This window comes from Pongo pygmaeus, chromosome 4 (genome assembly GCF_028885625.2).
Source record: "Pongo pygmaeus isolate AG05252 chromosome 4, NHGRI_mPonPyg2-v2.0_pri, whole genome shotgun sequence".
Lineage (NCBI taxonomy): Eukaryota > Metazoa > Chordata > Mammalia > Primates > Hominidae > Pongo > Pongo pygmaeus.
In genome coordinates this window covers 55,577,921-55,594,158 of record NC_072377.2, presented here as the reverse complement: position 1 = coordinate 55,594,158, position 16,238 = coordinate 55,577,921, and the positions used below count along the sequence as shown (strand labels likewise).

Genomic DNA, 16,238 nt, shown 5'->3' with positions numbered 1-16,238 from the left:
GAAAAGTTGTCAATGCTTGAATGAAATACTAAAATCATGCCACAGGATACTAGATAACATTAATGACCATGATGTGTCCTTGGAGCTGGTGGGTGCAGTGTCCCACTGCTCAAAGGGCAGCAACTTTAAGAACAGAAGCAAAGAGTGGTGATGTGGAACCCAAGATTCTTGGCGACTAGGGGATTTAAAGGTTGGGGAGGAGGAATTCAATGATTTGAAAAGAAATACTTTATAAAAATTTGCTCCATGTAGTGGCTAAGAAAAATATAATAAAATTTTGGTAGTGAAAATTGTATCACTAATGTTTACCAATATTACTAGTATGAATAATACACATAAGGTAATGACTTGGAAGCTGCTCAATACTTTGTTGCTATAACAAAATGCAATATTTTGTTGTAAAGCATCTTAACTACACATATAAGTTTGCTGAACTTGAATACATCCCGGTAATGGCAAACATTATTTTATTCTTGGTTTTCATTTTATTCTGATCTCAGGGCCATACATTTATTTTAGTTTAATTAATTATTATTTTGACAACATTACTTGGGTAATATCTATATAATGGTAGATAACCAGTTAGCTTAATTAATCTAAACTATTTGAATTCAGGGAAATATTAGTCAAATCTGGTGTTTGACTAAATACAATTCAAAGCAGTATATTTGTGACTTGGAATATAGAACACAAGGAAACAAATGTGTAGCCCATCTGCAGTATGCATTCTTCCATTTTACCACCACTAACCATTGAGGCTGATACAGTTTTCAAGCAAGAAGCATTGCTTCCCAAAGGTAAAATGATCAGAAATATTTCCATAGTAAATTGAATTTTTAATTGGCAATACTGTTTATTTTTTTCTAGCAAAGACAATTTATCTCAGTAACCTTAAATAGGAAAAGTACTCAAAAACTAAAGTTGATTTTTGGCTTTTTGTAGTCTCTCTAGAGGACTTCTAGAAAATTACCACTGTTGGATTTTAATCTGCTTCCATTAACCAATCTTACAGAGATGATAAATGGATTAACTAATATTGACCAACTATAAACTGACTGCAAATAATAAGCCGCATAAAAGCTGAAGTAGGAAAACTACTCCAAGTTTATATATTAGGCACCTTGGGGAATTCTCTTAGTCTTTCCAGCTAGCAAGGATTTTCAGCATAATAAATAGATTTAATGATGGCATAAAATTCCCAGATACTTTCATATACATTTTTTGCCAAAGTGTAAATCTTCTCCTTTTGCAGTCTTTTTGTTATTATCCCAACATTTAGCTGCTCAGGCCCCAATTTAGAACTCATTCTGATATTTTCTTCTTCTGTATTAATTAATACTTATGGGTCATGAATCCCTGCTCCTTTGACCTTTTTAATAGCTCATGAATCCACCCCGTTGCCTCCCCAACTCTGCCCACACCCGCTGCAACAGCTAATGCCTTGATTTTCCTACCTCAGTCTCCTTTTCTATTAATCCCTCTTTTGCATGGCTGCCTGAGTCCACTTTCTCAAACACAAACCTCACTATGCAACTTTGGAATCTCTGTAGGCTCACCTTTGCCATTTCTTAATATTGCATTCTCCAAATTGCTAATCTCTATCCAGTCGCTTGAACTAGGCTTGGCACATGGAGATTCCGCTCAGAAAGTGCTCTTCACACTTCTACCTGCTTGACTAACCCCAGATTATCTTTCAAGACTTAATCTGATCTTGTGTCTTAGAGAAGCCCCCATACCTGGTAGAGCGTGTACCATCTTACATGCTTAAATAACTCCACATTTATTTGTGTTTATTACTCTGCGTTATAAATATACATTTGTTGGTCTCTGTCTTGGATTATTTTCTTTCTTTGTCCTGTAACTACCACTGAAAGGGTGCAATACAGCTGTCTTGAAATGTTTATTGAATGGATGAATGTATAAATAAAAATTAAATTTTGTAAATTTCTACTTATTCTTAGAAAAACAATCTAAATTGTGACAAATCAGAATTGAAAAAAATATTCTAATAAAGTAAAACAAGCTTTTTATAACTTCAGTATTTGCTTCTTTTACTTTGAAAAACACATAGAATAGTATAAAGGTCCAGTCATATTTTCTGTAATAATGAATTAGTGTCTTGTGAGCAAAACGAGTTCTAATTCCTAAACTATTTCACAGATTATGTTGCTTTCAACTTATTTAAATTTCCCTTGTGCTTCATGTTTCATGGACAGTACAAATGCAAACCTTATTTTTATCCTTTATTCTAATAAGATAATGCATTGATTTTAAATGTAAAGAATTTTAGGCCAGGCGTGGTGGCTAACACCTATAATCTCAGAACTTTGGGAGGCCAAGGAGGATGGATCACATGAGGATAGGAACTTGTGACCAGCCTGGGCAACATAGTAAGACCCTGTCTCTACTAAAAATAAAAAAGACATTAGCCAGGCATGGTACTTGCCTGTAGTTCCAGCTACTTGGGTGGCTGAGGCAGGAGAATTACTTGACCCCAGGAGTTTGATGCTGCACTGAGCTATGATTGCCACTGCACTTCAGCCCGGGAGACAGAGGAAGACCCTGTATCTGTTCCCCCCGAAATTTAGTGATTGTATTTCTTTACATCATACTGTAGAGAGTTGATGTTTGTGTTCACTCCACTAACCTCATTCCACTTTCCCCTGCCAGTATACTTCAGAATATCTCAGATCCAATTCAAAATTTAATCTTAAAAGGTATAATTATTTTCACAGTTTCATAGTTTAGTTTTGATCACTGAAAGCATTTCTTTCATTTTGTCTAATCGAACGAATTTATGCAAAGAATTGGGGACTTATTCCTCATTAGTATTGTTCATCTATAGGTGGAAAAAAGTTCAAGTGTGTGTTGCAGTATTAATTAAAGGCAAAGTGACCTACTTGTACTATATTCTGAATAAATACTTATTGAATGAATGAAAAATAGAAGAATGACTCAATTATTTTAGAATCTTAAGTTATACAGATTTATGTAATGTCTATTTTGATTTTTATTAATTAACCATGAATTTATCCTACTCTAGTATTGAGAAAAAGAAAATGGAACTATGGACCCTTCTTTCATATGATACTTAGGAATGTATCTGCACTGTATCCAGAAGGTCAGTTACATGCCCTGTTTACCAATTGAATTCTGCTTCACTGAGGATAATAATAACTGACATTGAGTGCATGGCATATGATGGGCACTGTACAAATTGCTGTGACATGTTTTGTTCATTTAATTCACACAATGGTCCTATGCTATAAAAACAGTTAATATCGACTTTTTTATAGATGAGGAAACTGCAGCTTAGAGAGATTAGGTAAGCTGCCTAAAGTCACCCTGACTGTAAATGTTTAGAGCTGAGATTCACATTCACGGAGTCCTCCTGAGGAACCTAGGATTAACCACCACGTTGAACAGCTTTGGCCTGCAAATTACATGCTTCTTAGAAAATGAGGCTATTATCTATAATTTGTATTTTTTAATATCAATTTTATTCCTTTCAACTGGTCAGTTATATCATAAATTCCATGGAATTTTTATGGAACCCATTCTTTGCCACTCTTGTATCCCTATAGTGGTGCTGGGGAATCAAGACACATTTATTTGCCTTAGCACTCTTTCTTTCTTTTTTTTTTTTTTGTAATTTTACTTATAAATTGGGAGGGTGGCCATAAAATTTATCATCCAACCACTGAAAGTGAAAGAAGGTGCTATTTATGATTTCCCCAGGACAACTGGCAGAAAATACTCTCTGGTCGTACATTTAGCCTGCAGAGAGAATTTAAGTACATTATGGATAGTCTGCCATAGACACAGCAGTAGCATCTGCAACAAGTAAATGATAAACGAAAATCAACTTTCAAGGAAATAGCCATTTTTAGTAAACATAGGGAAATAGCCATTTTAAGTAAGTGTCAGGTGAGTCTCACTATAAACTGCCTATAATGAGACAGTTTAGTAAGCTTAAAGTTTTATTAATTTCCAAAAGCATCTAATAGGTTGAGATTTATTGGCATTCAAAAGTGTGATTCACAAATTGTAAGAGAAGCTGGCAAAGAAAGTCATGTTTTTGCTGGCCTATGGAATGCACTGGATAATTCTTTGGGCTTGCATATCTTCTGATTCATGTGTCATCATAATAATGTCTGAGTGATTCTCAGTGAATCATGAATGCGTGATTGTGCTTTTACAATAAAATTTGCTTATGAAGTCAGTGAAAATAATTCATGAATAACGTTGTCAAAATTACTTTTAATCACAAGATTAACCTGCAACAACTATGTATATTATTTTTATGTATTGGCTTATTATATTCAAAAACTTTGTTTATAAAAACTGATTTTGCTATTTAATTTTTAATTTACTTTAGAAAATAATGTAGCACAATGTTAGATTTATTACATATGTAACTTAATATTATTTAATGCTGCAAAATCATAGCACATGTTTATAACTATAGCATTTTATTAACTGTCTTTGTACTTTTAAAGAAAGAAATATGATCATAATCTTTAGTTTTATTTAAATCAAGGATCATGGATTTATTTTGACATACTTTCTAATAATTACAATGTTTTCCTTTGTAAACATATGTGCCTAAATTCTCATTGAGGGCTTTCTGTACTGTGTAAATAGCACAGAAAATGTCTATATAGGAATGTTTAAAAAACATTTTCTGTTGCGTGTAACTCAAAAGATACATCTAATATGCAATTAAATTGAATAAAATAGTACTTTGTGAATTAAAAATTTAAGTATTGAAAAACATTGTCATGCTTTTTATTTTTAATAGTGGTTTAAAAGAGAATATAAAGGCACTAAACAGAAAACACTAGTTTTTTTTTCTTTGTGTATACTCACAAGTAATTTAAATCATGTTGAACAATATGTCCTTCTCAAGCCCAGTGAAAAAGTGCACCTAGAGCTGGGACTCTAGTTTAACACATCAAGCCAAAGGTCTTTCAGAAAGGGATTTTCAAAGTGCCCCAAAATATATTTGAACAATTTAAAAGGCAGTAATGAACTTCATAAAAATAGATATTTTAAGTCAAAATGATGCAGAGAACAAATTTTCTTGTTGTTCCGGCTAAATTTTTTTCATTATATTTTAAGTTCAGGGGTACGTGTGCCAAATGTGCAGGTTTGTTACATAGGTATACACATGCCATGGTGGTTTGCTGCACCCATCAACCTATCATATACATTGGGTATTTCTCCTAATGTTATCCGTCCCCTAGCTCCCACCCTGCAACAGGCCCCGGTGTGTGATATTCCCCTCCCTGTGTCTATATGTTCTCATTGTTCAATTCCCACTTATGAGTGAGAACATGCCGGTGTTTGGTTTTCTGTTCTTGTGATAGTTTGCTGAGAATGATGGTTTCCAGTGTCATCCATGTCCCTGCAAAGGATATAAACTCATCCATTTTTATGGCTCTATAGTATTCTATGGTGTATATGTGCCACATTTTCTTTATGCAGTCTATCATTGATGGGCATTTGGGTTGGTTCCAAGTCTTTGTTATTCTGAACAGTGCCACAGTAAACATACGTGTGCATATGTCTTTATAGTAGAATGATTTATAATCCTTTGGGTATATACCCAGTAATGGGATTGCTGAGTCAAATGGTATTTCTAGTTCTAGATTCTTGAGGAATCGCCACACTGTCTTCCACAACTAATTTACACTCCCCGAACAGTGTAAAAGCATTCCTGTTTCTCCACATCCTCCCCAGAATCTGTTGTTTCCTGACTTTTTAATGATCGCCATTCTAACTGGAGTGAGGTGGTATCTCATTGTGGTTTTGATTTGCATTTCTCTAATAACCAGTGATGATGAGCATTTTTTTAATGTGTCTGTTGGCTGCATAGATGTCTTCTTTTGAGAAGTGTCTGTTCATATCCTTGGCCCACTTTTTGATGGGCCACTTTTATATACCCATTACTGGGTATATACCCAAAGGATTATAAATCATTCTACTATGAAGACACATGCACATGTATGTTTATTGTGGCACTGTTCAGAATAACAAAGACTTGGAACCAACCCAAATGCCCATCAATGACAGACTGGATAAAGAAAATGTGGCACATATACACCATCAAAAAAAACGTTTTGTTTTTTTTCTTGTAAATTTGTTAAAATTCTTTGTGGATCCTGGATATTAGCCCTTTGCCAGATAGATAGATTGCAAAAATTTTCTCCCGTTCTGTAGGTTGCCCGTTCACTCTGGTGATAGTTTATTTTGCTGTGCAGAAGCTCTTTAATTAGATCCCATTTGTCAATTTTGGCTTTGGTTGCCATTGCTTTTGGTGTTTTAGTCATGAAATCTTTGTCCATGCCTGTGTCCTGAATGGTATTGCCTAGGTTTTCTTCTAGGGCTTTTATGGTTTTAGGTCTAACATATAAGTCTTTAATCCATTTTGAATTAATTTTTGTGTAAGATGTAAGGAAGGAATCCAGTTTCAGCTTTCTACATATGGCTAGCCAGTTTTCCCAGCACCATTTATTAAATACGGAATCCTTTCCCCAGTGCTTGTTTTTGTCAGGTTTGTCAAAGATCAGATGATTGTAGATATGTGGCATTATTTCTGAGGCCTCTGTTCTGTTCCATTGGTCTATGTCTCTGTTTTGGTACCAGTACCATGCTGTTTTGGTTATTGTAGCCTTGTAGTATAGTTTGAAGTCAAGTAGCATGATACCTCCAGCTTTATTCTTTTTGCTTAGGATTGGCTTGGCTATGTGGGCTCTTTTTTGATTCCATATGAAATTTGAAGTAGTTTTTTCCAATTCTGTGAGAAAGTCAATGGTAGCTTGATGGGGACAGCATTGAATGTTTCAATTACCTTGGGCAGTATGGCCATTCTCACGATATTGATTCTTCCTATCCATGAAAATGGAACGTTTTTCCATTTGTTTGTGTCCTCTCTTATTTCCTTGAGCAGTGCTTTGTAGTTCTCCTTGAAGAGGTCCTTAATATCCCTTGTAAGTTGGATTCCTAGGTATTTCATTCCCTTTGTAGCATTTGTGAATGGGAGTTCACTCATGATTTGGCTCTCTGTTTGTCTGTTATTAGTGTATAGGAATGCTTGTGATTTTTGCACATTGATTTTGTATCCTCAGCCTTTGCTGAAGTTGCTTATCAGCTTAAGGAGATTTTGGGCTGAGACAATAGGGCTTTCTAAATATACAGTCATGTAATCTGCAAACAGAGACAATTTGACTTCCTCTTTTCCTAATTGAATACCCTTTTTTCTTTCTCTTGCCTGATTGCCCTGGCCAGATCTTCCAATACTATGTTGAATAGGAGTGGTGAGAGAGGGCATTCTTTTCTTGTGCCAGTTTTCAAAGGGAATGCTTCCTGTTTTTGCCCATTCAGTATGATCTTGGCTGTGGGTTTTTCATAAATAGCTCTTATTATTTGGAGATATGTTCCATCAATACCTAATTTATTGAGAGTTTTTAGCATGAAGCGTTGTTGAATTTTGTCAAACGCCTTTTCTGCATCTATTGAGATAATCATGTGGTTTTTGTCATTGATTCTGTTTATGTGATGGATTATGTTTATTGATTTGCGTGTGTTGAACCAGCCCTGCATCCCAGGGATGAAGCCGACTTGATCGTGGTGGATAAGCTTTTTGATGTGCTGCTGGATTTGGTTTGTCAGTATTTTATCAAGGATTTTCATGGGGGATATTGGCCTGAAATTTTCTTTTTTGTTGTGTCTCTGCCAGGTTTTGGTATCAGGATTATGCTGGCCTCATAAAATGAGTTAGGGAGGATTCTCTCTTTTTCTGTTGTTTGGAATAATTTCAGAAGGAATGGTACCAGTTCCTCTTTGTGCCTCTGGTAGAATTTGGCTGTGAATCTGTCTGGTCCTGGGCTTTTTTTGGTTGGTAAGCTATTAATTATTGTGTCAATTTCAGAGCCTGTTATTGGTCTATTCAGAGATTCAACTTCTTCCTGGTTTAGTCTTGGGAGGGTGTATGTGTCGAGAAATTTATCCATTTCTTCTAGATTTTCTAGTTTATTTGCATAGAGGTATTTATAGTATTCTCTGATGGTAGTTTGTATTTCTGTGGGATTGGTGGTGATATCCCCTTTATCATCTTTTATTGCATGTATTTGATTCTTCTCTCTTTTCTTCTTTATTAGTCTTGCTAGCAGTCTATCAGTTTTGTTGATCTTTTCAAAAAACCAGCTCCTGGATTCATTGCTTTTTTTTTTGAAGGGTTTTTCTTGTCTCTCCTTCAGTTCTGCTCTGATCTTAGTTATTTCTCGTCTTCTGCTAGCTTTTGAATTTGTTTGCTCTTGGTTCTCTAGTTCTTTTAATTGTGATGTTAGGGTGTCGATTTTAGATCTTTCCTGCTTTCTCTCGTGGGCATTTAGTACTATAAATTTCCCTCTCCACACCGCTTTAAATGTGTCCCAGAGATTCTGGTACATTGTGTCTTTGTTCTCGTTGGTTTCAAAGAACATACTTATTTCTGCCTTCATTTTGTTATTTATCCAGTAGTCATTCAGGAGTAGGTTGTACAGTTTCCATGTAACTGTGGAGTTTTGAGTGAGTTTCTTAATCCTGAGTTCTAGTTTGATTGCACTGTGGTCTGAGAGACTGTTTGTTATGATTTCCCTTCTTTTGCATTTGCTGAGGAGTGGTAACTTCCAATTATGTGGTCAATTTTAGAATAACTGCGATGTAGTGCTGAGAAGAATGTATATTCTGTTGATTTGGGTGGAGAGTTCTGTAGATATCTATTAGGTCAGCTTGGTCTAGAACTTGGTTCAAGTCCTGGATATCCTTGTTAATTTTCTGTCTCATTGATCTGTCTAATGTTGACAGTGGGGTGTTAAAGTCTCCCACTATTAATGTGAGGGAGTCTAAGTCTCTTTGTAGGTCTCTAAGAACTTGCTTTATGAATCTGAGTACCCCTATATTGAGTGCATATGTATTTAGGATAGTTAGCTTTTCTTGTTGCATTGATCCCTTTACCATTATGTGATGCCCTTCTTTGTCTCTTTTGATCTTTGTTGGTTGGTTTAAAGTCTGTTTTATCGAGACTAGGATTGCAACCCCTGCTTTTTTTTTGCTTTCCATTTGCTTGGTTAATATTTCTCCATCCCTTGATTTTGAGCCTATGTGTGTCTCTGCATGTGAGATGGCTCTCCTGAATACAGCACACCAATGGGTCTTGACTCTATCCAGTTTGTCAATCTGTGTCTTTTAATTGGGTCATTTAGCCCATTTACATTTTTAATATTGTTATGTGTGAATTTCATCCTGCCATTATGATGCTAGCTGGTTATTTTGCCTGTTAGTTGATGCAGTTTCTTCATAGCATCGGTGGTCTTTACAATTGGTATGTTTTTCCAGTGGCTGGTATCAGTTGTTCCTTTCCATGTTTAGTGCTTCCTTCAGGAGCTCGTGTAAGGCAGGCCTGGTAGTGACAAAATCTCTCAGCATTTGCTTGTCTGTAAAGGATTTTATTTCTCCTTTGCTTATGAAGCTTAGTTTAGCTGGATATGAAATTCTGGGTTGAAATTCTTTTCTTTAAGAATGTTGAATATTGGCCTCCACTCTCTTCTGGCTTGTAGGGTTTCTGCTGAGAGATCCGCTGTTAGTGTGATGGGCTTCCCTTTGTGGGTAACCCAACTGTTTTCTCTGCTGGCCTTAATATTTTTTCCTTCATTTCAACCTTGGTAAATCTGACAATTATGGGTCTTGGGGTTGCTCTTCTCGAGGATTATCTTTGCGGTGTTCTCTGTATTTCCTGAATTTTAATGTTGACCTGTCTTGCTAGGTTGGGGAAGTTCTCCTGGATGATATCCTGAAGAGTATTTTCTAACTTGGTTCCATTCTCCCCATCACTTTCAGGTACAATAATCAAATGTAGATTTGGTCTTTTCACGTAGTCCCGTCTTTCTTCAAGGCTTTGTTCTTTTCTTTTCAGTGTGTTTAATCTTGTCATCTCACTGTATTTCATTGAATTGATCTTCAATTTCTGTTATCCTTTCTTCCACTTGATCAATTCGGCTATTGATACTTGTATATGCTCCATGAAGTTCTCATGCTGTGTTTTTCATCTCCTTCAGGTCATTTATGTTCTTCTCTAAACTGTTTATTTTAGTTAACAATTCATCTAACCCTTTTTCCAGGTTCTTAACTTCCTTGCATTGGGTTAGAACATGCTCCTTTAGCTGGGAGGAGTTTGTTATTACTCACCTTCTGAAGCCTACTTCTGTTAATTCATCAAACTCATTCTTCATCCAGTTTTGTTCCTTTGCTGGTGAGTTGTTATCTTTTGAAGGAGAAGAGGCGTTCAGATTGTTGGAATATTCAGCCTTTTTGTCCTTCCCGAATTTATCTACCTTTGGTCTTTGAAGTCAGATGGTGTCTGTGAGTGGACGTCCTTTTTGTTGATGTTAATACTATTCCTTTCTGTTTGTTAGTTTTCCTTCTAACAGTCAGGCCCCTCTGCAGCAGGTCTGCTGGAGTTTGCTCAAGGTCCACTCCAGACCCTGTTTGCCTGAGTATCACCGGTGGAGGCTGCAGAAAAGCAAAGATTGCTAACTATTCCTTCCTCTGGAAGCTTCGTCCCAGAGGAGCACCCACCAGATGCCAGCCAGAGCTCTCCTGTATGAGGTGTCTGTCGGCCCCTACTGGGAAGTGTCTCCCAATCAGGATACACAGGGGTCAGGGACCCACTTGAGGAGGCAGTCTGTCCCTTATCAGAGGTTGAACACTGTGTTGGTAGATCTGCTGCTCTCTTCAGAGCTACCAGGCAGGGACGTTTAAGTCAGCTGAAGCTGCGCCTACAACCGCCCATTCCCAGAGTTGCTCTGTCCCAGGGAGGTGGGGGTTTTATCTATAAGTTGCTGACTGGGGCTGCTGCCTTTTTTTCAGAGAGGGAATGTAGAGGATGCAGTCTGGCCTCAGAGGCCTTGCTGAGCTGCAGTGGGCTCCACCCAGTTTGAACTTCCTGGAGGCTTTGTTTACACTGTGAGGGAAAACTGCCTACTCAAGCCTCAGCAATGGTGGATGCCCCTTCCCCCACCAAGCTCGAGTGTCCCAGGTCCAGCTCAGACTGTTGTGTTGTGCTGGCCGTGAGACTTTCAAGCCAGTGGATCTTAGCTTGCTGGGCTCCGTGGGGGTGGGACTCGCCGAGCCAGAGCACTTGGCTCCCTGGCCTCAGCCCGCTTGCCAGGGGAGTGAACGGTTCTGTCTCACTGGCTTTCCAGGTGCCAGTGGGGTGTGAGAAATAAACTCCTGTGGCTAGCTCAGTGTCTGCCCAAACAGCCACCCAGTTTTGTGCTGGAAACCCAGGGGCCCTGGTGGTGTAGGCACCAGAGGGAATCTCCTGGTCTGCAGGTTGTGAAGACTGTAGGAATAGCGCAGTATCTGGGCCAGAGTGCTCGGTATAGTCCCTAATGGCTTCCCTTGGCTAGGAGAGGAGGTTCCCCAACACCTTGCACTTCCCAGGTGAGGTGATGCCCCACCCTGCTTCACCTCGCCCTCCTTGGGCTACACCCACAGTCCAACCAGTCCCAATGAGATTGAACCATGTAACTCAGTTGGAAATGTGGAAATCACCCACCTTCTGCATCGATCTCGTTGGCAGCTGCAGACCAAAGCTCTTCCTATTTTGCCATATTGCCAGACTCCTGCTGTTCTGGGTACATTTTTTTTTTTTTTTTTAATTTTGCCATGTTAGTTTAGGTTGATTCAGCACAAATGCTTGCAAAATATTTCAAAATTTATATTCTATGAAAATGTCTACTGCTACGAAAGAGAATCAATGTTCCAAGTAGGGCATTTTAATGTTTCTAACAGTTAAGGGGAAAAAATATTAGGGGGGATATACGATATTTCACTATGTATTTTATTTGACTCTTATTTGAAATAATTATATGCTAAAATTATTAATGACTGGTAAATAAGTGTTTGTGTTCTAAAGCATGTGAGGCCAGTTTAAAGGAAGTGAGTAATTGTATTTTTTTGGTGACTGCATTAGAAAACAATTGGGAGATCAACTTCTGGAAAGATCGAGTAGATATGCTTTCCCCCACTCCTCCTGGTAAGTACAGCTAACAACATTAGGTCTTATAAAACAAACAGTAAAAGATTCTGATTTACACAGCTACTTTGTCCCCACCTCCACCTCCAGCAGCAAAGGCTCCCCAAGTAGGGAGCTGGGATCCAAGACTGTCACCTGAACTGGTGAAAAGGAACCCCTTTCATTCCTAGTAAGAAGCCTGAACTCCCACTGTGGATGTGGAGGAACCAGGTACCCCTCTTACCCTGGATTTTTAACGGAGGCAGAATGAGGAATTTAGATTTCTAACTCTACCTGACAGTAATAAGGTGAAGTGAGTATCTCTTTCCCCAGTAATGTGGTGTCAGAGGAGGTCTACTAAACCGATTTAGATAAGATCTAGAATCTCATAATATCTAAAATATTAGGTTTCAATAAAAAACATACCAAGAGTCATGAAATTCTCGATTAAGAAAAAACCAATAGATGCCAAAACCAAAATGAATCAAATGTTAGAATTATCTAACAATTATTTAAAGCAGCCATCATCAAAATGCCTCATGAGCAACTAGGAACAAATGAAAAATAACCTCAGCAAATAGCAAATGACAGAAAATAAATAGATGATGTAAAAAATAAAATAAAGATTATCCATTCTGAATAACAGAGGTAATATAGACTGGAAAAAAAATGCAAAATGCACAGAGCCTCAGGCCCTGTGAGACTTGTAACAAATGATATACCATTTGTATTATTGGTATTGCAGAAGGAGAGGATAAAAGATTGGGCTGAAAAGATATTCGAAGTAATAACGATTGAAAATTCCTCCAACTTTAACAAGTGCCATTAACCTACACATTCAAGAAACTGAGCAAACCCCAAACAGAATAAACTGAATGAAATCCACGTTAAAACACATCATAATCAAAATTATGAAAATTAAAGACAGAGAACCTTAAAAGCAGAGATAGAGAAACAGCACCTCACCTACTGGGGACAACCAAATGAATGACAGTGGATTTCACATCAGAAACTATGGAAGACAAAAGAAGTGTTACATTTTCCAAATGCTCCTAGGAAAATAGAGTAGGCCATCCAAAGTTCTATATCTGATGAAAGAAGCTCTGAATAATGAAATAGAAATCAGGATATCCTTAATGGAAACAACTAAGAAACTGGCAGACCTACCTTAAAAGAATGGTTAAAGAAGGTTCTTCAAAGAGGCAGGGAATCATAAAAGAAGGATTTGGGGAACATCAGGAAGGGAGAAATAACACTTTCTTGAGGGAGTAGAAGCATCAAATCCCTTCTTGATTTTTCTCTATAATTTTTAACTACTAAAGCAAAAGTTACAACACTGATCTGGTTCTCAATGTAATGTAAATGTAAAGGACATATTGAAGATACTTATAAAGGAGCAAGATAAAGGGACATAAAAGTAGGTAAGGTTTTTAAACCACTCAAATTGGTAAAATTTCAATATCAATAGATTGTAACAAATTATATTTAAAGTTACATAATCAGTTATATAATACCTAGAACAACCACTAAGAAAGCTATAAAAGAAATATAATGAAATTACTATGGATAAATCAAAATGGAATTCTAAAAAAAGTTCTAGTAACAGGAATGAAGGGAAAACAGTAAGGAAAAACAGAAGAAATGGAAAATAAAAGTAATGGTGGACTTAGGTTCTAATAAATTAATAATTACCCTAAATCTAAATAAGCTTCTTATACCAATAAGACAGAGATTGGTAGAGTGGTTGAAAAAGAACCCCACTATAAGCTGCCTACAAGAAACTCAATTCAAATGGAACAATATAGGTAGGTTGAATGTAAAAGGATGGAAATGTATTTGCCATATAAGCATTAATCAAAAGCAAGCAAGAGTGACTATATTGATACCTGATAAAATGGATGTTAGAGCACAGAAAATTACCAGGAACAAAAAGGGACATTACATAATAATAAAAGAATCAACTCACCAAGAAAATATAGACTAAACAATAGAGTTTGCAAAATATGTGGTAGACCATCAGCAAAAACTGATAGAACTGAAATAATAAATAGACAAATTTACAATTATGTTTGGATACATCAACAAGCCTCTTCCAACAACTGTTAGAACAACTAGACAGGAACACAGTATATAAAATAACACCATCAATGAACGTCATCTAATTTATATATTTAGAATACTAAAAACAGCAGAATACACACATACATATAGAACATTTACCAAGATAGACTATATCCTGGACTTTAACACCAAAAAATATAAAAGAATTGAAATCGTAGAGTATGTTTTCTGACAAAAATGGAATCAAACTAGATGTTAGTAATAGAAATAACAAATATATCCACAGTTGGGTGTTAAAAGACACACCTGTAAATAACTCTTGAGTCAAGGAGGAAGTCTTAGGGGAAATTTTAAAAGTAAATGGGACAGAAAGAAAATTAAAATTTAACACATCAAAAATTTGGGCATGCAGCTAAAGCAGTGCTGACATTTATAGTGTTAAATTCTTATGTTAAAAATAGAAAGGGCCTCAAATTCACCTAAGCTCCCACACCAAGAAACTAGAAAATGAAGAAAAAAAATCCAAAGCAAGCTAAAGGAAGAGAATTATGAATATAAGAGCAGAAGTCAATGAAATTAAATACACAAACAGCAGGGAAAATCAATGAAACAAAAAGATGGTTCTTTGGAAATAACAATAAAATTGGCAAAGCTCCAACAAAACTGACAGAGCAAAAAAAGAGAGACAGAGAAAGACAGACAAATTACCAATACCAGAAATGAAACAGGCAATATAATTATAGACCCTATAGATATCAAAAGGATAATAAAGAAATGGTATGAACAACTCTACACACATAAATTTGACAATTTAGATGAAATGGACTATACAACTACCACATAACTACCCAGGATTATTCAGTATGCAAAAGGTAATTGCATAGGTCTACAACTATTAAGGAAATTAAATTCATCATTTAAAAACTACTAAAAAAGAAATATCTGAGTCCGGATCGGTTCTCAGAATGCCATTAAACATTTAAAAAAGAAATAACATGAGATCTGCACAATTTCTTCCAGAAAATGAAAGGGGGGAACATTTTCCAAATCATTTTATGAAACCAATATTACTTTTATACCCAAATAAAAATACAAAATGAAGAAAACTATAAACCAATATCTCATGAATATAGAGCAAAAATCCTTTATGAATTATTAGAAAATAGCATTCAGCAATATATAAACAGAGTTATACATAATGCCCATTTGGAGTTCATCCTAGAGATGTAAAATTGGTCCAATATTTCAAAGCAATTATTGTAATTCACCATATTACCAATGTAAAGGAGATAAATCACATTGTCATATCAATTGAGGCAAAATAAGCATTTGACAAAATTTGACACTCATTTATGATAAAAGCCCAGAAAATAAGGAAAAGAAACAGCTTCAACTTGATGAAGAAAATTTACAAAAATCTTATAGCTAACATATTACTTAGTGGTGAAAGTAGAATGCCTTCCTCTTAAGATGAGAACAATGCAGTGATGTCTCCCAGTCCCACTGCTAGTCAACATATTACAGGAAGTTCTAGGAAGCTCAATAAGGTAAGAAAAGGAAATAAAAGACATCAATTAGAAGGGAAAATGTAAAGCTGTTCCTACTTGCAGATGCCACTGTGGTCTACATAAAAAATAAGGGATCTATAAAAATACTCCCAGAACTGATGAGTTCAGCGATGCCAAAAGTTCCAAGTAAAACATATAAAATTAATTGTATTCCTACATGAAAGCAATTGTCCTGTGGAAACTAAAATTAAGAATACAATACTACATATAATCTTTTTAAAACACTGAAGTACTTAGGTAGAAATCTAACAAAATATGTACAGGGCTACTATAATGTAAACTACAAAACAGTGGTGAAAGAAAGAAGGTTTAAATAAATAGACATCCAGTGTTCATGGATTGGAACACTCAACAGAGTAAAAACGTCATTTCTCCCCAAGGTAATACACATATTTTACACAATTATTATAAAAATCTTAGCAAGATTTTTTAAAGACAAAACTAAAGTTATTTTAAAGTTTATTAGGAAAGGAAAAGGAAATAGAAGAGCTGAAACAATTTTTGAAAAATAGAAATGAAGTTGGAGAAATCACTTCATCTTATTTTAA

General features: G+C 36.1%; 1 protein-coding gene across 4 annotated transcripts in view; it reads left to right on the top strand.

Moving 5' to 3' along the window:
• Positions 1 to 12,087, top strand: part of EMB (embigin) — a 56,385-nt gene extending 44,298 nt beyond the window's left edge. For 3 of the 4 annotated variants that reach the window (XR_008502749.2, XM_054489124.2, XM_054489123.2), the window contains one exon: positions 3,044 to 4,919. Coding sequence is in view for 1 of the 4 variants with exons in the window: in XM_054489124.2 (XP_054345099.1) it covers positions 3,044 to 3,049 (6 nt within the window). In the remaining 3 variants the exon portion in view is untranslated. Of the gene's footprint in view, positions 1 to 3,043; positions 4,920 to 12,019 lie in introns of those variants that run through there. The other variant, XR_008502750.2, reaches the window with a different exon arrangement.
• Positions 12,088 to 16,238: the final 4,151 nt, after the last annotated feature.